The 23,159-nt window shown below is 37.9% G+C and overlaps 1 protein-coding gene across 6 annotated transcripts in view; it reads left to right on the forward strand.

Moving 5' to 3' along the window:
• LOC122550590 (metabotropic glutamate receptor 5) overlaps nucleotides 1-16,765 on the forward strand; it is a 591,737-nt gene extending 574,972 nt beyond the window's left edge. For all 6 annotated transcript variants that reach the window (XM_043691557.2, XM_043691553.2, XM_087988035.1 and 3 more), the window contains one exon: nucleotides 10,789-16,765. In XM_043691557.2, coding sequence (XP_043547492.1) covers nucleotides 10,789-11,608 — 820 coding nt within the window. In that variant the 3' untranslated portion in view covers nucleotides 11,609-16,765. The remainder of the gene's footprint in view (nucleotides 1-10,788) is intronic.
• Nucleotides 16,766-23,159: the final 6,394 nt, after the last annotated feature.

Below are 23,159 nucleotides of genomic sequence, written 5' to 3' on the forward strand. Positions count from 1 at the left end.
TCATTTAATCCTCCCATCCCATCCCATCTTTAGTATATATACCAAACTTTCCTCACTCCAATCAGTTCTGAAGAAGGGTCACTGGACTTGAAACTTTAGCACTATTTTCTCTCCATGGATGCTGTCAGACCCGATGAGTTTTTCAATTAATTTCTGTCTTGATTCTGATATCCAGCATCTGCAATTTTCTTGTTGTTTTCTGCATTGTTAGGGAAAAATACCATGTTCATTGCTCTGACAACATTCACTAATGTGTCTAGAGAATGACGTTGAATCTGGGAGCGGCATTATCTTCTTTTATTTCAGCTCTTAACTTGAACATTGTACAAAGCAGTCCACAAATCTCCAGCATCATCCACCATTAAATAGTGTTAAATTACATCCTGTGAATCCATATCACACCTACTTATGCACAGTAAACTGTGTAAAATAGTGATGAGGCACTCAAGTTAAAATCAAACACCCCTACAGATTCCACAGTAAAATGTATTTGACACCTGCTATTTCCTTATCATTGCTCACCACTGTGTGCCACCCTATTACTTTTACATGGATGTTGCAGTCTAGAACTATGAATAGTGATGAAATTTTCTTTCTAACAAATAGCTGACCAGGAATCTCTTCTGCTATTACACCCTATTTTAGGAGAATTTGATGCTCAAATGCACACTTATGGCCATCTAAGTCTAGAGTATGTGTGAATCTGGTGGTTCAGAGAAAAGGACAATTGCTACTGTGCTATAAACCTGTCAAATAATTTTGTACATCTCCCCTCTGCCTCCTCTCTTCAAAGGTGAAAAAAACCCTCAGTCTGTACCAAAATTTGACTACTTTCCACCTTTAATAAAGGCCACCTTGTTCCTTGTGTGCTTCCTGACCCAATATGCATTATCTTACATCTCATTTTAAAATCCATCTGCCGCACAATTGTAGGTCAGTATATTGTTCAGTCTTGCTTTCAAACTCACTCCTTTCCTCATAGAAGCAATTTCACGAATTACATACTGAGTGTAATCTTGAATTTTTGCATTAATAAAATATAAATTGGGAGAGAAATAAAATCAGCTGCCAATTTGCGATCTTTTGTATTCCCTTTGTGTTTCAAGATAGGTGACCTGGTATTTCCTGGATAAATGGCAAAATACAGACACTAGCATGAATTCCAACAAAGCATGACATATTGCTGCACCTCAATAATTTAATATATACAAACTGATCAAAATTGTGTCTGGCGAAGAAAAGTGCTGAACCTACAGCTCATGGTGTTAAATGCTAAAATTAAGCTTGGACAGCAGCTGAATGTGGCTGTTTTGGTGCTGAATTGATTGCTTTAATGGCTCTCCAGGTAAACTCTACAGCTTTCTAGGCACAACTGTGTGTTACTTTTTACAGCAGTGACACCAACAGTCAAACTGAATACTTGTAATTATTTCAATTTCTCCAGCTGTAAGAGTTGGCTGAGAAGAATCACAATGTGCATTACTTTGTACCCACAACAATCAGTGTTAAAGCACAGTATGGATAAATATTTCAATGTGTCAGACTGCAAGACACACAGGTGATACAACTGCCCAGAATAACAACACTTTTTCCATTTCACATTTGGAGAGTCATCCGATGTATACCATAGAAGAAAAAGAAAGGAAAAGGTTTTAAATGTCATTAGGTAATCAAGTTCATACGTTGATGTTGAAAATGTCAGACACTTAGCAGACTTTTTTGGTGCCATACCCTTTTGAGGTGCGATGCCCCTTCTACAATGGTATCATTGACAGATACACATACTTCTGGCGCTGTTGCAATAGATGTCCTTTTGTGAGAACATTAGTATGAGCACAGAGAGCACCCATCAGAAGTTTGAAGACTAGGAAAATTGTGATATTAACCAGCATGTAATGATGTCAGTGGTGCTATTTTGGAGCTCACCACTCCAGCTAATGGCCTCTATTCTCCTTACAACACTGAACATGATTTCAGCAGCAGGACAAACTCCTCATGAGGGTGATTGAATGAGATTACCAACTACTTTCAAGAAAATTTCTCATCCGTTCCAATTTGCTATTGCTGAGTTTGTAAAAGTAATTTGTGGCTTGTACTCTTATTTAAAGCTGCTGAAGTGTACAGTGCATGGAGAGACAGACATTGAAGTCCTTGTGCCTGACTCCAAGGTACTAGACAAGACCATAGATCATAGCCGTAACTGCAGTCATTTTTATACCCCAGACTGAAGAATGACAGGGAAAACCGGAGACATGTGACATAGGTGAAGGACAAACTGCTCAAATGAGAGCAAGCTTAGGAGGACAAATACTCTCAGCAGGATGCCTCATATTCCCAGCACTTTCATGGAGCATAACCTCTACCTTACACTCAGATGTCTCTGCTTTATCAAGGACGTGCTTACCTGAAATTTGTCATGTCACAATTCAGCCTCCGGATCGCCTTGGGAGCAATTATGAAGATCTTGGAAGCCATGAGTTGGGCTCCTATTAAGCTAGAGCAAGTGATATTTACAACATCTTAAGACTCATAGTTCTGCATTCACTGAGGTTCTGTATGCAGAGAGGTGAATACCTTTTGTAAGACATGACCTTAGCATATAGAAAATTCAAACATTTCAGCACAGTGATCTTCTATTCATCCAGCATTAAATTGATAAATACATTTATGGAAAAGCTTATCTTAAAGAGACAAAATCCTTTTAGTGGTCAAGCATTATTTGACATAAAAGCAAACAGAGAAAAAATGAGAGCTGAATTCCTTTACTCAAATTAGTGATGTTGTAGACTTGTTTGTTGAACAATGGAAATGAGTGTACCACATATTCAGAAGGAGTGCCATGTCATGAACCTAAACCTTTCTCTATGTGAGCTAAGTTGCCTCATCCAGCCCACAAGCTGCTTGAGGCTCTGATTGGGGTGGGGGTGTGTGGCAGGGGTGGGATTGTGGCTGGTGGGATTCTGTGCTGGCCATAACACCCTCATGGCTCAATGCCTGCTACAGTTTACCTCACCTTGTCTCCGGATTCCTAGGGAGCTTCAAAGGTTAGATATGAAAAGGTTGTTTCTCTTTGTGAGGGAGTCCAGGACAAGAGGGCATAATTTCAGAATAAGGAATTGTCCGTCTAAAACTGAGATGAGCAATTTCATCTGTCAGATGGCAATGAATCTGTGTAATTATTTACTGATGTGGGCTGTAGAGAGTGGGCTAATAAGTATATTCATGGCTGATATGTAATCAGTAAAGGAATCAAGGGTTTTGATATAAAGGTAGGAAAGTAGAGTTGAGGATTATCAGTTCAATTATGATCTCATTGAAGTAGACTCAGTGGGCTGAATGGCTTATTTATGCTACATCTTGTAAGATCTACGTCTGTAGTGGAGATGAAGTTCCAAAAAGTGTTTGATACAGTGTCATACAACAAATCTGTGAAGTGCCATGAAATGAAAATGACTGCAACAAAGTGAATACAAAATTGGCTCAGGGATAGGAAACAGAGTAATGGCTAATGGATATTATTTGGGCTGGAAGAATATTTCTAGTGGAGTTCCCCAATGGTTGCTATTGGGACCCTGATGTGAGGCCCCTTTCGGTCATGGCTGACCATGGGTTGCATCCTCATTATTCTGGCTTTCTGCTTCCCTGAAGCAACGCCGCTTGTGACTGTAGCGACCAATGCTGGAGTGATAGTCCCAGTCGCAGAGCTCACATATGTATGTGGCCATGATCTACTAAGACTGCTGCACTCCTTCTTTTGTGCCCACTTGTCTACTGCAGCACTCATCAGCTTCTTTTCCACTGTTTTGAGGTGTTGGTTCAGGGTGCTTCTCCATCTCATGCAGTCAGTTGCAAGCCTTTCCTAGGACTCTGTAATGATATCAAGCGCCTTCGTGTCCCTCATGCAGATGTCCTTGTAATGCAGCTGGAGATGCCCACTGGGTCTCTTCCCAGATGCGAGCTTTCCTTAGAGGATATCCTTTGGGATGCAGCCGTCCTCCACGCGAATGTGGCCCAGCCAGCGCAGTCTCCGCTGCCTTAGCAGAGTGTACATGCTGGGAAAGCCAGCACAAGATAGGACCGCTGTGTTGGACGCTTTGTCTTGCCAGGATATGTCCAGGATATGTGGATACTGTAGAAGGTGTACAGTCTTCTATCCTGTCCAGCATATGTAGTTCACCTTTCACCGCCATACAGCAGTGTGCTTATGTACACTGATATTTTTGTCTTCATTGTCAGCTTGGAATTTGTCCACACTTGAATCGTGAAGGGAGCAAGAGTTGAGGCTGCTTTCCCGATCATCTTGTCGACAGAGATCAACAAGATTAGGACCCTATACTGCTGTATATAAAGGATTTAGATTTTGGTGTACCAGGAACAGGTTCAATGTTTGCAAGTAACATAAATTTTGGGAGAATTGTAAACTGTGAGAAAGACTGTAGAACTGGAAGAGGACATTGACATGTTGGTAGAGTGAGCAGATAGGTGGCACATCATATTCAATGCATTGAAGTGTTTGGTTATACACTTTAGTATGAAGTACATAGATTTACAGTATAAAATAAAGGGTGCTTGTTCTGAAGGGTATGCAGAAGCAGAGACTTAGGAAAGACAGATAGACAGAGATTTTAGCAAAGCATGCAATATTCTTGGCTTTGTTAATAAGAGCATGGAATACAAATGTTGGGAAGTTATGATGAACTTGTGTAGGACATTAGTTAGACCTCAGCTGGAGTATCGTTGGCTCACACAACAGGAAGGTTGCGAATGTACTGGAGAGAGTATCAAAAGGTCTACAGGAATGGTTGCAGGAATGAGAAATCTTAGTAATGAGACAGAAATGGAGAATTTGGAACAACTTACATTGGAGAAAACAGGCTAACAGGAGATTTGATGGAAAATTTCAAATATGTGGAGTCTGGAAAGAGAAGATTAGGAGAAATTGTTCATATTCATAAATGGATTGAGAATCAGATAGCATAATTTAAATCATTTTGTAAAAGAAGTGAACATGAGCTGAGAAAAAAAAACACTTAGTGTGTAGTCAGGATCTGGATTGCACAGCTTGGTAGTGTGGCTGGTGCAGGTTCAGTTGAGCCATTTAGACGGCATTGTATGATTGAAAGAAATGAGCAAGATGACAGGGAAAAGACAGGAGATTGGCACTGATTTAAATTGCTCAGAGCACTGATGTAGATATAATAGACAGAATGGCTTCTCTCTGCACCATAATTAATCTGTGGTTCTGTGAGCATGACAAAACAAAAAGTTGGCCAATGTTGATGAGGACTATTTGCTAACTCATGTACATGTAGGCAGCATATCCATGATGGAAACCCTTATCACCCATAGCCACACAGGTGGTCTTACTCTGACTTTTATACAGCAAATGCAGAGACACTGGTTCCCCGTGTAACATTCAGCCCAATGTTTCTTGGGTTCCTTAACAACAAAAAGTAAAGTAGATATGTCAAATAAAAACAGAAAGTAGTGGAGAAACACAACAGGTTTGGCAGCATCTGTGGAGAGAGATAAATGTGAGCACATTGAGCATTGGTATCATTATACAGCAACTCTGCTGCTTAGGACGATCCCTGCAATATTTGTCAAAATATATATCAACATTCAAATTGGTCCATTTTGTGCTACACTTCCTCACTATCATGAAGTCACAGCCCTTGCGACCAAGTTTGAAATGAGCAACTGCGGAGCAGATGACAGGACTGGTGGAGAAGGAGAGAATGAGGAGGAAGAACTTTTGTAGTTGTGGTTGACTCCAGTGCAAGTGAAAGCAATGCCAGTTACCTTTTCACCAATACTTATCTGCCTTGCTTCCTCTCTCTCATTAACCACTGCTGTATTCTCTTGATGATAATGCTAAAATGAAGGTCAACACAAAATAAACATTCCAAATCAGTTTATTCATCAAATCAGCCATCTTTCCACATAAAAGTCAATCTGTGGCATGTTTTCATTCCCTTAGAACTTATTTCACATATGCCTTTGACTGTCCTAAGTTTCCTGGTGGCTAAAGCATAGTGTACGGAATCCTTCTGCCCTTAATTGGCCTAGATTACAGATGGCTTCACAGGCTGGCTTTAATCAGCTCTGTCCTTAGGAATCCTAACTTCTCAATATAGGTAGCAGCAATCTAAGCTAGCAGGCTAACATGCAACAAGGGCACTGATGGAGTCATATTATTGGGAGCTAGAGTGCTGTCTTGCTAAGGGAGAGAAACAGCTGGTAGATATGTGTGAAGGAAAGTAATAGTATTTCTTTACATTTTCTCTCTTCCCAACTTCCATCTCTTTCTTTTTCCACAGAAAGGTCAGTAGAAGCGCAAGTGGCCGAGCCTATTACCTGTGGGTTGCCTCCAGAGGTTATATGGCTATTTTGTTCCACAAGAGAGTGGAAAGTGTGTCAATAGGTGTTGTGCTGTATGGATAATTCTGTTTTCATCTTTGAATATGGCAGTACATACAGACTGTAGGTATGGGTGAGTCTTACAGCTGGGCTAAGTATGTGAGGGTAAGGTGAAGCTTTGAATATGAGATACAAGTCATGATTGATAGAGATCATTGGTAGATGAGTGAAGGGGATGTACAGCGAATTGAGGCTAAAAAGAGGAAATACTCTTCAGCTACAAGCTAGAAATGCTCATCAAGTCTGGCAGTATCTGTCGAGAGAAACAGACTTGACATTTCAGGTCTGTGATCTTCCATTAGAACCAGGAAAATTTGTAATTCTAATTGGTTTAGAGCAAATAAAAGGTGGGATGTCAATAAGAAGAACTGAAAGCCAATTACCTGACAGGTTAGAGGATAAAAGGTATTAAATATAAAATTCAAGGTGCAAAGTCAGAAAGAGTGGAAATTAGGCGAACAAAGAAAGAAAAGCTATGTTGGGAAGAGATGCGAGTGGTAACATGAATGGTTGCCAGCCAAAGGCAAAGAAAGTAAAATAAAGAAAAAATAATTTAAAAAGGAAGCAAAATGGAGCAGAAATTATGATTGAAAATTGATAAACTCAATGTTCAGTCCAAAAGCTTTGAGTTTGCAAAAGTCACTGATAATTCAGTTACAAAACCTATGGCATTTGAAGGTACATTTACGGACCCTGATCAATATGTGAGGCCATTTAAACTGCAGTGGCATTGTATCTGGCACCACAGGCCTACAATGCTTTGGTTATTTGTGATTTGGAGATGCCAGTGTTGGACTGGGATGTACAAAGTTAAAAATCACACAACACCAGGTTATAGTCCAACAGGTTTAATTGGAAGCACTAGCTTCCACAACCACCTAATGAAGGAGCAGCGCTCAGAAAGCTAGTGCTTCCAATTAAACCTGTTGGACTATAACCTGGTGTTGTGTGATTTTTAACTTTGTACATTATTTGTGAAGGCTTGATGCTCCCATTGTCTTCTCAATACTTTTCTGGATGGCATCCTATGGTTCGAAGATAGTGCTGGTCCTGGCTACTTCCTGCACCAACACTTCCAGTGCGACATTAGTGCACAGTATCTGGTCTGTTGGGTCAACATTCTGACAGGTCAGACTGTCTTCTATATCCATTTCCATCACCTATTCCAAACAGAAATGACCTTACCATTTAGAGATACCATCTCAACCTAAGTAATCAGGTTAGGTTTAAGTGACTGACGCTGATCATGCATGAACCTGGGATTCTTGCAGGGGCATGCAGTCACTCAATGGCTCATTTAGCATTGAACTGCATGCCACCATCATTTAGCTTTGCAGGCAGCACGGGGAGGCAATGGCCAAGTGCTTTAATCCAGAGATCCAGGTAATGTTCTGGGGACCCGGGTTTGAAACACGCCATGGCAGATGGTGGAATTTGAATTCAACACAAAAAAAATGGAATTAACAGTCTAATAATGATAATGAATCTATTGACGATTGTCAGGAAAAACCCATCTGCTTCATCAATGCCCTTCAGGGAAGGAAACTGCCATCCTGACCTGGTCTGGCCTACAAGTGACTCGAGACCCATTGGAATGTAGTTGATTCTTAATTGCCCTCTAGGCAATATGTGCTGGCTGAGCCAGAGATGCCTTCATCCTGTGAATGAACAAAACAAAGTTGTTATGCTGCCTAAATTGGAAGGATTGGTTGTGGGTTAATCATGTCACAATTTTTCTGCCCATTTTCAGGTCCATGAAATATTTTCCCTTTTCATTCTGCACTATAGAATGCAGCCACTCAATAATTTGAACTATACAAGTTGAAAATTATGAGGAAAGCAATTTCTTACATGGCATGCATGGGTGTGTGTTTGCTGAATATTTTTAGGTATTACATCATCCTGAAATTGCGAACTTTCAAGGATAAGTTCTGATTCTCTGAAATATCATGGTGTACTACTACCTGTAATCATGATAATCTGATTATTTTGTTGCAATATGCAATATTTGAAAATATGTTCTATTAATCAAAAGTGGACCATTTATTCAGATGCTGTTGTGTAGCTCCAATAATAAAGATTCTAGGTTGGTAAATCGTACTGCTATTAAATTGGTGGAAGTGAGACTACAGCCTGTTGTCTGATTGCCATTTGGGGTTTCTCTCAATCCCTCACCATTTCCTATATTATTTTACATTCTCTTTTACTCTACATGTTTGTTAAATGATTTATTCACTGAGCAGATAGATCTTTAAAATGATAATAGATCTCTATCATAATGTGGTATTGTGAATGTCAGGAACGACTATCTAAAAGAGGAACCCCATTTTCAGTTTCGTTCTTAGCTGTCATTGCTTAGATTTGGACGAATGGCTTTTTCTATTCTTGGTGGTCGGCTTTCTAATGTAACAGTACCCCCTACTGCATCAGTGTGGCATTTCAGTGAATTTACTGCTTCAGTGCATACAATGGCCAAAGGAGTTGATAGCTCCTGATATCGGGAATTTCTCTCCAAAGATGGTGGCAGTCTTGTCTCAATGTCACTTAGCAACAACTGTATCATACCTGCAGGCTAAACTGGCCACATGAGTGGTCTCATTCCAGACTTTGTATAGCAAATGCAGAGACCTTGGCCCCAGTTTAAAATTCAGCCCAATGTTTCTTAGATTCATTAACAGCAAAAAATAAGTACATATATCAAATAAAAACAGGAAGTACTGGAGAAGCTCAGCAGGTTTGGCAGCATCTATGAAGAGAGAAAAACACAGTTAATGTTTGAGTTAGACATGACACATCTTCAGAATGTAAACCATTTTTGATTCTTAACTGTTGTTTGAAAAATTTATTGCTATATTAGTTCACTGTAAACTTCTGCTTAAATTTGATTCAATCCAACTTCTAAAATCCTTAAAGCAAGGGATTTTAATCTACCACTAGATAAAATACTCTCCCACAGTTGCCACCTAACACCCACTACCAACTTCTTCCCCTGGGCCTGACTCCTCTTACACCCTAAGTCCTGGCACACTTCTCTACTCAACCCTAAGTACCCATAACATGCTCATCATATAAAATCCTGGAATTTCTGCACGTGGATTGCAGTCATTCCAGAAGGCAGGTCACCTGTGTCTTCTCAAGGACAATTAGGGATGGGCAATAAATGCTGGCCAGCCAGAAACATCCATATCCCATGAGTGAATGATAAAAAATCAAAGCAGCCCACTTGAGCAGTACCCTATCTACCAACTTAACGCTCGCTCCCTACCGACAATGCACAGTGTAGCATTGTATGCCATCTAAACTCACCAAGGCTTATTTGACAGTGTCTCCCAAATACACAACTTCTACCACCCAGAAGGAAAACGTAAGCAGACACATGGAAAAAATGTCATGTGACTTGGAACGACATCATCTTTCCTTCACTATCACTGCGTCAAAATCCTAGAACTCCCTTCCTAACAACATTCTGGATGTATGCACACTACATAGACTGCAATAGTTCAAAAAGGCAGCTTACTACTATCTTCTCAAGGATAATTCGGAATAGTTAGTAATGCTGGACTACCTAGCGATGCACACATTGCATGAAAAAAATTAACTAGCCTAGTTTAAATCCTTTGCCGTCATTATATTTCTGAATCTCTCATTATTTAAAAAAATATTTGCTTTTCTTTCTATCTGTTATTGTGTGTAGGTCTATAGAATTCTCCGAGCAGTGTGATTACTACTTTTTTTACATTTCAAACTATCTAGCCACAATAAATGCTCTTCCATACATGTTCTGGCTGCAGTACAATCTTATTTAACAGTGGTTAGCTGGAGACTGATCATTTCTTCCAGGGATGAGAGCAGTATACACCTTCCCACTCATAACATTCAGCCTGTGGCCTTAATTTCCACAGCATTCTACAATTATTCTCCAATTTATTTTTCCAGATTTGATATTATTTCAGGTTCCAAAATTCCCATCAACAGCACTCCCTGCCAAAATAATCAAAACCCTTTTATGATGCATCTGTCTAGCTTAATCCCATCTGTCTCAATAAAGAGTCCAAATGCCCAGGAACCAAACACCCTCTCCTGCATCATCTCTGAAGCTACACATGCAGATGTACTATGGTGTTTTCTATACTCAATATCATGTAGCACCAAGAATAATTGAGAGATTATAAGCGTTGAGATCCTTGCTGGATGAATTGGCTGTACAGAAACTTTTAGCATTGCGATTGCAAGGAGAAATAAATACATCTGATAACTAAAAACAGAATTCATATGTAATGGTGCAAATCTGTGATTAATTTTGTAAAATAGTGTATTATTGTTGCCTTACCTTAGATCATTAAGATTCTTTTTGACTTTCATTTTCAGCTCAAATGGAAAATCTGTAACCTGGGCTCAAAATGAACGTATTTCTCGAGGTCATCACCTGTGGAAGAGGCTTTCTGTTCACATAAAGAAGAAAGATAACACATCGAAACAATCTGCTCTCATTAAACCTTTCTCCAAAAGCTCTGAGAGTCGGCACAGCACACACAGCTATCCAGAAGCAAATATTAAAGGACTGTATGATGTCTCTGAGGCCGAGGAGCATTATCCAGTCCAGTATGTACCACAAACACCTTCACCTATAAGTATCGTGAGCCACAGAGCTGGATCTGTCAGCCGAGCAGAGAAGGAAATGCCCACATTCCAGTCTGAGCACATGCAGAGAAGCAGTTCTTCCCAAGGCTCTCTAATGGAGCAGATCAGCAGTGTGGTAAATCGCTTTACAGCCAACATCAGTGAACTGAATTCTATGATGCTTTCATCAGCTCCTTCAGGGGTTATTGGTGCATCTCCCATCTGTTCATCATACCTGCTCCCTAAGGAGATACAGCTGCCCACACCGATCACAACATTTGCAGATATCCAGCCTCTCCCAGCTATAGAGGTGAATGGACGATCACAGCCTGCAAGTGGTGTTTCAAATGCAAGCGTCAAAGATGGTACTTCGGAGACTTCAGTGGTCAAAACAGATTTTGAGGAGCTTGTAGCTCTTACTCCTCCCTCACCTTTCAGAGACTCCGTTGATTCAGGGAGTGGTTCTCCCAATTCTCCTGTATCAGAATCAGCACTTTGCATCCCATCATCTCCTAGATATGACACTCTGGTTCTGCGTGACTATACTCAAAGCTCTTCATCTCTGTGAATGTATAATGTATATTGATCTAAAAGTGAGCTGAAGCTAATAAGAAATCTGCAAACTTTAGTCAATTTTATCCCAAACATAATTTGTTTTATTCATGTCAATGAATATTGGCATTGATTCTGCATGGTTGAAGATGGGATTACTCTCAATGTTGGAATCAAAATGAATTTCACAAGCAGTTTGAGAATGACTTGTTGGTAGAAAACTGACTGCTAGTGGCCTTAAACCTTGTGGGTTCTTTGCACATGGAATTTAATTTGTACTTAGATTGAGAACTGGGAAGAGAATGACATGGCTAGATAGTACAAATTGCCAACTGTATTGCTGACAATGACAACTGTTTAAAGAAAAGACATGATTGCAGGTAAAGTTGACTGCAAGACTTCAGCAATCTGTTGCAAAGATTGTTATTTCCTATCTCCATGGTGTGGAACTGCAAAACCTCTCAAAAGGTTGAGACCAAAAATGAATGTAAGTTTGTGGATGAGGATCATAGGATTCAGGACCAAAAGGACTTACAATTTTGTATGAAAGAGTTGAGGTGATCTTTGTGAACGGAAAATATCTATTACCAACACATAAACAACTGTAAAAGATATATGTAAGATATATTATATGAAACATATCATCTTGCATTAGGAGCAGAATGATTAAGTTGCAGTATCCCTTCCACTTGGCTCTTAGACTGCTTTCACCAGTCAAAATAACATATATATAAGTTAAGACTTACAGTAGAAATTAAAAGTCTTTTCCATTGTTCAGTGATATATGTTTTACTCCTTTTCTTGTGGCTGGAATATTTCACCAAATTTATGTTATTTATTATTTTAGGAATAATTTAATAATTCTTCATAATGTTATGGGTTCTTGTAGCTAGTGTCAAATTGTGTGGATGAGTTCATTGCATAATATCATTTTCTTTAGTAAATTTAATTGAACTTGACATCAACAATCTATCTTTTACTTAAAACCCTAAGAAAATAATATCACATGGGTACTCTGAGCATATGAGCTCTTCGGTATGAGGCAATGCATGACAGAATTTGTCATTACTGCAGTTAGAATGACATATTTGTTTTTGGACTCCATTTAAAAAATGGCTATTTTTACCACACTTTTAATTTATCTGCTTATTTTGGAGATTAAAGTTAATGAAGTGGGGTTAGTACTTATATGAGAAAATATCTAAATAACTCAATCCCATTGTCAATAATGTATATAGCATTATTCAGGTAAAGGCATCATTTAAACTTTGAGTAGTTCATTTATATTTTAATACTAGTACATGGTCATATTGAAGTAAGATTTCTAGTGTTCATGTAACTGTGATTGCATTAGTAATTAATATTTTGTTCACTTTATATGGCAATTTTAATTTTAGCTTTATTCTTATTATGGTCATGAATCAGAAGAAAAATAAACTCAAGCCAGGGCAAATCATTTGAAATGTAGGCTTCAAGTATTTAGTGCTGTATGAAGAATATCTGAGTAAACTTATCAATCAATTACTTTTAGGTATATATTCTTCATGGATATGATTGATTGCTAGCCTAACACTTTTGTTCTCAATTTTTAGCACTAGGGTGAAAAGTTATCAATTACTACATCTTGCCAACTTTTACTTAAGTTTTTGACAAAAACTGCAAACAATCATTCTCTAGTGAAAAGGTAAGTACTACAGGTAATTTTTAAAATATTTCAGCAATCACTTAATTGACAGTGCCAACAAAAGGGATACTGCAGCTTTAAATAACTCCCATGTCACATGTAAATGTTTTAAATAATGCAAAAAAGCCTTGAGATTCATGATAAACATGAATATTCATATTAATTGAAAAATTGTATATATTGAGGTATACATTCAAAGGTTTCTATGAATGTGCATGAAATATGCACACGTGTTGGTACATAGTGAAATGAACATGGTTTATGGATATATCATAATTATCAGCAAATTCCAAACAATGCAAAAAAAAAACCTTTGGCAGTTTGCTCAGTGTTTAATTTTATTGGGGACAGTAACTTGGTTGAAACAAGAGATATTACAAAGATAGGTATGATTATAATTTTGTTGCAGATTTGCAGTTAGAGTTTACTGTAATTTGCCCAGATCCAGGATGATAACATCTTGACTATCACCGTTTTAAAGAACTTGAGTAACTTTCTTCAAACATCTTAAACCCTTTGCCTTCATAAGTTTATGCTCAGTCTATTTTCTTTTAATGAAGGGTTAGCCCAGTGAAGACAAATCATATTCTTATAGACATTGAAGTGATCTGTTACTTTAATTGTTGACTCAGCAAAGAAAGTATCATCATTTTTACCAATTACATGCATTCATTCAAATAGACAATAAACAATGGTGTCTCGGGGTTTTATGAGCATCCTGGGAAACCTTTAACAAATAAGAATCATAAACAGAAATTATTGATATCAGCAGATCAGGGAACAGCAGAGAGAGCACATTTATGCTTTGGATTTCAGCCCTTCTTCAAACATCAACAAGTTTTGAAGCAATGTCTAAACCCAAAATAAGAACTCATCTGTGCTTTCCATGGATTCTGTTGACTTGCTGAGCATTTCCAGTGTCCTCTATTTTTGTGCCAGATTTCCAGCATTTGCAATCTTTGGTCTTTGTTTACTTAGGTAAATGCTTATTTTCTATATAAACATATTCATACAATCTGTTGACATTATCTTTATTTTAAAATATCTCTGACAAGGTCATACACTTTCTACTTAGGACATGATGTTTAATATCAAGCAATAGTTTTATATCTCTCCCATTTTAATAACTTGATTGGTTTCTGTTACAATAATGCATGCAATTACTATTATTTTATATTTCATCTATCATAAGTTTACACTTTCTTGAACCTAATTTTGGTCACTCATCTTTTATCCAGTTCTCAAATCCCCTTTCAGATGCCTCTCTTTATTTTGAGTTCAATGCATTAGTTTGATGCTCAATGTAAACATTATTGTATTTCCAAGCAAGCCATCTTGCTGGGGGGTGGAACAAACACAGCAACCTTTTCCACTCTTTTTTCTCTTCTTTTGTTTCTGTGCTTCTCACATAATGATGTTTCTTGCCAGTTGCTTGGTCTGTTGCTGGACAAGATGATATCATAATGATGGCCCTTCTCACACACATCTACAGAAATAACCCAATTATATCTGTAGACTCTATGTGATGTAGGTGCTCTTATATTATAGTAAGTGAAATGCAATAATGAATTTTGAAGGTGTGCATTCCTAAATGAGGCCAGTACAGCATATACCATGTAATATTCTGAAATTCTTCATTATAAGTTATTGAACACAATAAACTTGTGAAAACCAACTCAGATATTGGCTGAAGAATTAGAATTCATTGTATCTTTAAATGTACTAAGATGTTTCTTCACCATAAATCAAAAATAGTGCCATATTCTCTCCATACATTGGGTAAAATAAATGGTTCATACTACTGAAAAATTGTTTTCCCTTACATAGTTAATTTATATTTAGTAGTTGCAAATAATTATCCTACATACAAACATAGGAATGCATTATTAATCCCCAAATTTAACAAAGACTGAATTCTTGAACAATAGTTGACACAAACTGCACTATTGCACACCTCCCAATTCATTTCTGTGTAAAGTTTGACTATACGGTAGAACGGAAAGTTTACGTATCCAGAAGTTCAAAGGTGAAGAAATTAACTTGTATAACTGAAAATATATACTGTTGATGACTGGGGGGCATATCTACAAAGAATGCAGCCCCATTTAATTTGTGTTTAAATTGACTATTGATGTTTTAAAAGTGCAAAACTGTGACAAGGTGTATTAGATTAAAGCAATAATGAACGCAAAACTAGTATCAGTACAGGTTCTTACACAATTAAATCCTGTATGTTTTGTGATAACTTTGAATCTAAAAATCTAAAATCCAAACATCTTTGAGTTCATTATTGTGAAATACATCTATATTAATATGTTGTCTAGTTTACATACTGTAATGTATAAAATGCAAGGATTAACATATATTCTTGTATTGTTAACAGTGAATAGAGATCATGGACACATGTAGTTCCTAAGGTGAATTCCAGAGATGGTTCAATGATTAAAGATATCACAGGCAAAGTTAACTTTGCTTCTTCCTTTAATGAACATTGTCACTGTGCATTTTACCTTAGCAACAGCCTCAGTAATGTTGTGCAGGCATTATTTTCATGGGCACATGTAATCTTTTGCTGCTATTCATCAACTAGATGTGGAATGTGTTATGTAACCACTTTAACTGAAGGCAGCAATTGGTATTTGCAAATGGCAATCGCCATGTCTCTAACGCTGGTAATTTTTTTGATTGTTGTTTTTAAAAAGACAAGCATAACAGTGCCAATTTTAAGAATTTATTGTGAGCTTCAAGTGCTTCTACTTTTTGTTACCTACCTTTGATACGTTGTTTTCAGTCAGTTGTGGAATTTCAAACTCTAGTCAAATGGGCAGACTGCATTACTTTCTAGTTTCTTGAGCAGTTGAAATATGAAAATGAGGTGGTATGTACAACTAATCTTTAGGTTTCTTTTTGGTGAACATTTTACCTATATATTCCTATTGTGCTATCTCTGTCTTATTTGGTTTAAATTTCAATTTGCTTATTTCTAGCCTGATGGAATCTGAACATGCTGGATGTATCATTATATTAAGAACAAACTGACTTTGATATTTTGGAATGCTACAAAACACTGCCTGACTAATATATTTTATCACTGTTGGAATGATTTAAGATACATTTTATTCTTTGTGGTAATGAATATCCTCATAATTTTCAGCAATTGATTCACATGAATGAATACCTATAGACAAAGAAGCTAGAAAATTATTTAGTCTGTCCTAAATGCCAGTATGGTATTAATTTTGTTATGTAGAATGTAAAATAATCTTATTGCTGTGAAATTGATACATTTTGGTACAATGTGCTGCCATTTTTTTCCGGCAAACCCATTTAGCTTTGTAAATGCAAAAAAATAGGTAAATGATTTCAATCATTTCTAGTGGCACATTTTGCTGTTTGTCAGTAAATTGTTTTCTCCTGTTAAAACATGTGAGGTGTTTATGTATGATACAATGACTTTTTGGAATATTAAAACTATATTGTAGAATCATGTTTTTCATTGATGCGAGTCTTAAAGTGTGAAACATAATTCTCACCTTCAGATGCAAGCACCACAATTAGTTATATCATCCAATCTTATATAATGTAGTTAACAAATTTTTTACTCTTATTGAAAAGATGTCATGAACAGTGCAATGATGTATGTCCACTTTGAACAGTAATGGATTCTGCAATCTTAATTTAAGTTGTTACTTCCCTTTCAATCTATCATAGTTTCTTTGAAATTTAACAATAATTCTTATTCGTAAACCAGAGCCTATACTGTAAAGAAGTTTGCATAACATCCCAGCAGTTAAGAATAAAATGTTAATGATTCTATAAAAATTAACCTGTCTCAATAAAAATAAATAGGCAGTCAATCTTCTTGGATGCTCCTCTAGGAAGATCAAGGTTTTTGGAATGTCACGAAAACATGGGGGTCTCACTATCATGAAAAATAGAGGACTTTGAAAGCGAACCTTCTGGGAAACCTTAATTGGAAAACCCTGATCTGCAGACTTGACGTAAGACTGGGCAATAGGAGGACTTGCTGATTCTCTCACTTCCCTACTAATTTAAATCTTATCCAAGAGTTTGGACTGGTGAGATGTTGGAGTTTGCACATTCTCCCCGTGCCTGTGCGAGTTTTCAGTACGAGCTCTGGTTTCCTCCCACAGTCCAAAGATGTGCAGATTAGATGGATTCGCTCTGATAAATTGCTCCATAGTAACCAGTTAAAAATCACACAACACCAGGTTATCGTCAACAGGTTTATTTGGAAGCACTAGCTTTTCGACCGCTGCTCCTTCGTCAGGTGGTTATCAATTCCACCTGAGAATCACCTGATGAAGGAGCAGCGCTTCAAAAGCTACTGCTTTCAAATAAACCTGTTGGACTATAACCTGGTGTTGTGTGATTTTTTTAACTTTGTGCACTCCAGTCCAACACCGGTATCTCCAAATCATCCATAGTAACCAGCAGAGTGCAGGTTCAGTGGACTAGCCATGGGAAATGTGTGGCGAGGGTGGATCTGGGAGGGATTCTCTTCAGAGGGTTGATGCAATCTCAATGGGCCAAATGTTTTCTTTCCATAATATTGGAATTCTGTGATTCGATGACTGAGGACTTAAGTTCAGCATCTTCCTTCATGTTGTTTGCAATCCCTTCTCCAAAAGATCATAGTGATTCTCAGGTTGATCTCCTTCATTAAAGGGGACTTGCTTTTCCAGAATACTGCTCTGTAGGCTTAAAGAGATCTAATTTCTGTCACTTATGCCTGTCTTCTGAGACATAAGATTATGACTTCTGATTTGGAAAAGAACGCTTTTCTCAGTTATTAGTTCACGGTGATTTTTGATTTCTGAATATTTCAGGAAATGTAAGGTTTTTTTCCCTCAAATACATCTTTGTGTCAAATTATGTGAGAAAACTGGCTGTCTCTGCACAGGATGTGTGGAAGACTCCTATAAGCTTTTCTATTCACTGAGTTTTTTTTCTTCCTAAGAATTTTGTTGTGGACCTAACAACTCTACCTGTTCATCAAGAAGTCATGTTTGTATTCACATATTCCCACAGAAACCATTGTAAATGCTTAGGTTATAGTCCTGGAATGTCACGCATGTACAGCATACAAGTACAAAGTTAATATGAATCACCAAATTAGACATGAAATATGCAAAAATGTATATTTTGATGTTTCTTGCTTCCTATACAAGATTGCTTATTGGGGGATGGAAAACTGTAGAATGTCATCCAACTCATCTGCTTACGAGAAGTTGAAAGTTGTGGATCATCTGGTTGCTCTTCTGGTTTGGAGTTGGCAGGCTGAATGTTCCTGAGAACAGTTTTTAAAAGCATATTCAGCCTTAAGTGAGGCAGGCAATAACCAAAGCAAGCTGAACAAACAGAAACCTGACCAGAAACGCTGAGTTTGAAAATGGTATTTATTCCTCTCCACTACTGGAGGTCAGGTAAGGATGGCATTTTTGTGAATAAGGTGCACATCATTAAAATCATGGGTGTTAAAGAAAAACTACATTGTGATAAAATCGCCTTAATTTCAGCCCTATTTTAAGTGTGGACTACCTGTATTGGCTTGATACAATTTAGACTTAACTGTCTCCTTTTCCCTAGATAGTTTTTCAGCAGTTGCATGCAATTATTAAACCTCTCTGGGTGAGGGTGTTTGATGTTTTTGTTGGATTGAATTAAGTTGCTCGTGATGTTCTTGGTCATTATTGTAAATTTGTTTTGAAGCTCTCAGACCACTTCATAATCTGAGACACGTCAGATATTGCGGCCACCGTACTGTGTGCAGAAAGTCCTGAGAGCTCAACTAGTATTCATTTGTGAGTCAAGAACTGTAAATACCTCCTCAATTGCTGTCCCTTTAAATATTTGGATGGCCATAATTCCTTGCTCTTTTTCCATGAAATCTTCACTTTCAATAGCTGGGTACCAGAAAGCATCTGTAGTGCGCTTTCTAAATCCTTGAAAATAATTCATCCTTTTCTTCTTTGTCACTGACACTTCAGACACTTATTGCTGTATCTGTTTTTAAATCTGATGCTATTGCTGCATTCTCAACATGTTTTTTTTTATTTGTAGCCTTCTTTAAAATGGTTTTGAGGATTCAGCCTTTCTTGTGTGCATTTGCTATTGTTGGGTTTTCTAGGTGTTCTTTCTTTTCTCAGCCTGGTATGTTCAAATTTATGGTAATGTTTTACTCACTGTAGTCAATTGCTTTTTCTTAACGGTTCAGTTAGCTCAGTTGGCTGGACAGCTGATTTGCAATGCAGAGTGGTGCCAACAGCATGGGTTTTTTTCCAGCACTTGTTGATGTCACCATGAAAGATTCTCTTCTGAATTTCTCCCCATGCCTGAGGTGCAGTGACCTTCAGGTTAAATCAATACAAGTCATCTCTCTCTAATGGGAGAGCAACCATATCATCTGGTGGGACAATGCTCACTTTACCTTTTACTTATACTTGGCACATTGTCTGTTGTTAGCCTTCTACTCTCCTTTTTCCAACTTTTATGCAAGATCTCCTTTTCTGTGGTTCAATAACTTGAATTTCATGAGCCACTGATCACGAACCAGAGAGTCACCGAGCTTCTCTTCAGGCTTCTCTTGGCTTTGGATTGTTGGACTGGTCTTGTGATTCACTACACTGTTCCTGGATGTCAACTTGGGCTCACTGCTGCTTGCCTCCAATTCCATGGGTCTGGTCATTAGTTACCACCATGTACAGAGATGTGGTTTACAGTAATCCAAGTGAACTTTAACATATTTTATTAAAATGTTTATTTATAAAAGATAGATTTGTTTATTTAAGTAAGAGAGGACATTTTTCTGCAGCCTTACAAACACAGGCTATAATTCCATGGAAAGTGACATCATGATGACTTTGCTTCTCTTGCACGTGCTCAGTAGCAATTCATTGAGTAAAGATATCATTAATCGTTACCTTACACTTATTAGAGAAATTCAAAACTAATGCCACTGTCATAACAAATACCTATAGGCTTATATTTTCCTCTGTTTCTTCTTAATTTATCAAATCCATTTTATTCTCTCCATTATGCTTTGCACTACGAACTTTCATCCTTCATCAAAGGTTCTTTTAAACATAACTATGCCTTGTTGATATTTATACAAAATATTGAAAGCAAAGGAGATCAAACAATAGATGTTTCAAAATCAATGAAATGTGATTTCACTCAGACGCCAGAAAACTTTTCCTCGTGATGGTTTTCACTTCGGGAAGCATGACTCATTTTCTAAAAGCAAAATGCAGTTCCATTTAAAATGGTGTGTTCACCCTTTAACTGATTAAGCAAAAGGTTAAAGTTGTTCAGTGTCCATTTAATGATTCATTCTACTGCATTCATTTTATTATTGAGATGCCCAACAATGAATTCAAATGATGAAGCAGGAAAATTTAAAATAAAGCTTATGAAGTATATTTACAAAAGTATTTATACAAACTAAATTTAATGGTGCTACAGGAAATGTCAACAAACAATCTCAAGAGCAGCATGTAAAATTAAACTCAGCACCTGTCACATGATCAATAATCATCCATGCATTACTTTAGTAAGATTCTTTTGAAGAAAATTATGCTCTGACACATCTGTATTTTGTTACAAATTTTAACTTCTCATTATTATTCCATTAATAGTGTCTGACATTGGGAGTAGACTAAAAAATGCTATTTTTGTATTTAAAACATTGCTTCTGCTTTTCACAAAACATATAATTATTACTTATTAATAGAACCGTCTGTCAACTTTGGTCTGACAATAGCTGACTTTTGCTATTAAGTGGATTTAGACTGTTGCTTTTTAACTTACTATAGGCATTGCTGTGCATTTTGTCATGGGCTAGGCATCATCCTTCAATTTCAAGTCTTTTCAGACAAAAGCCTCACTGAGGATTCTGCGTAATCCAAGATGGAGGACAGGAAACATTTCTGGCTGGAACAGTTTCTCCTTTTTTGAGGTATTTTAGATGTTGGAAGTGATTTCCTCGAATTCCAGGAGCAGCAATTACTGTTTTATATGCAGTTGCATTTGGAAAAAAAAGTCAAAACAACAGCAGTTTTAAAAGGGAGAAGAACAGACAAAGGAAGCACATGGTGAGGTCAGTGCAGGAGAGAGAGAGAGAGAGAGAGAAAGAAACTGTCATAGCAGTGAACCTGCACAGTTACTGCCTTTGCTGTTTGAATTCATGTATCGCTGGACATTGGAGTGCGTCTGGGAAAATTAACAAACAGTGAAATTCACAACTAATCTTGGAACTGTTTGGGTGAAGTTCACAGCACAGAAGTAGATAGGTGTATTGTTTTTAAGTGGGACCTGCAGAAAGTCTGCAGTAGTGAGTATAGTGGGTTCTTTCTTGATTATATGTTATTTGAGATATGTCTCTTGATTAAACTTAAAATATAAGCCATAAATATTAATCTAACCTGGGGCAGTGTTTGTAGAGGAATAAGACGGTGTTATTTTCTGGGTCTGTAGATTGTGAAGGAGCAAAAATGGCGTTAGAAGAGTGATATGTGCTTCTTGTCAGATGTGGGAGTTTAAAGAGAGTTTAAGGGTTACTGTGGATTATATCTGCAATAAATGCTGTTGGTTGCGAATCTTATCAGATCGAATGGATCAGTTGGAGAGACAGTTAGAAGCAATGACGAATTTGCACAGCAACAGTATGTGATGGATGGCCGTTATAGGAAGGGGTGAAAGTTTCAGATACAGTCACAAAAGTGGGTTAACTCCAGGAAAGGTAAGAGAGGTCGGCAGGTAGTGCAGGAGCCTTCTGTGGCTATATCCATTTCAAACAAGTATGCTGTTTTGGAAAATGTATGGGGTGATGGATTTTCAGAGGAACGTAGCACGAACAGCCAAGTTTCTGGTATTGAGACTGGCTCTAATGCAACAAGGGGTACGTCAGGTTCTAAGAGATCAATTGTGTTAGGGGACTCTCTAGTCCGAGGTACAGACAGATGTTTCTGTGGCCAGCAGGAAAAAGTCAGAATGATGGGTGTTGCTTCCCTGGCGCCAGGATCAAGGATGTCTCAGAGAGGGTGCAGAATGTTCTCAAGGGGGAAGAGGAGCCAGCAAGAGGTCATTGTCCACATTGGAACCAACGACATAGGAAGGGAAAAGGTTGAGATTCTGAAGGGAGATTACAGAGAGTTGGCAGGAATATAAAAAGGAGGGCCTCGAGAGTAGTAAGATCTGGATTACTCCCAGTGCTACGAGCTGATGAGGGCAGGAATAGGAGGATAGAGCAGATGAATGCATGGCTGAGGAGCTGGTGTATGGGAGAAGGATTCATATTTTTGGACCATTGGAATCTCTTTTGGGGTAGAAGTGACCTGTACAAGTAGGGCGGTTTGCACCAAAATTGGAAGGGGACTAATATACTGGCAGGGAAATTTGCTGGAGCTGCTTGGGAGAATTTAAACTAGTAAGGTGGGGTGGGGATGGGGACCCAGGGAGAAAGTGAGGAAAGAGATCAATCTACATTTATTTCAATGCAAGGGGACTAACAGGGAAGGCAGATGAACTCAGGGCATGGTTAGGAATATGGGATATCATACCAATTACAGAAACATGGCTCAAGGATGGGCAGGACTGGCAGCTTAATGTTCCAGGATACAAATGCAATAGGAAGGATAGAAAGGGAGGCAAGAGAGGAGGGAATGTGGCGTTTTTGATAAGAACGGCTGTGAGTGACAGGATGTACATGTATTTGGAAAGGCAAGGACTAATTAAGGATAGTCAACATGGCTTTGTGCGTTGGAAATCATGTCTCACAAACTTGATTGAGTTTTTTGAAGAAGTAACAAAGAGGATTGGTGAGGGCAGAGTGGTAGTTGTGATCTATATGGACTTCAGTAAG

The sequence above is a fragment of the Chiloscyllium plagiosum genome, unplaced genomic scaffold (genome assembly GCF_037043375.1).
Source record: "Chiloscyllium plagiosum isolate Xiang-an unplaced genomic scaffold, Cpla_swu_hap1 HiC_scaffold_6, whole genome shotgun sequence".
In the NCBI taxonomy this organism is placed as follows: domain Eukaryota; kingdom Metazoa; phylum Chordata; class Chondrichthyes; order Orectolobiformes; family Hemiscylliidae; genus Chiloscyllium; species Chiloscyllium plagiosum.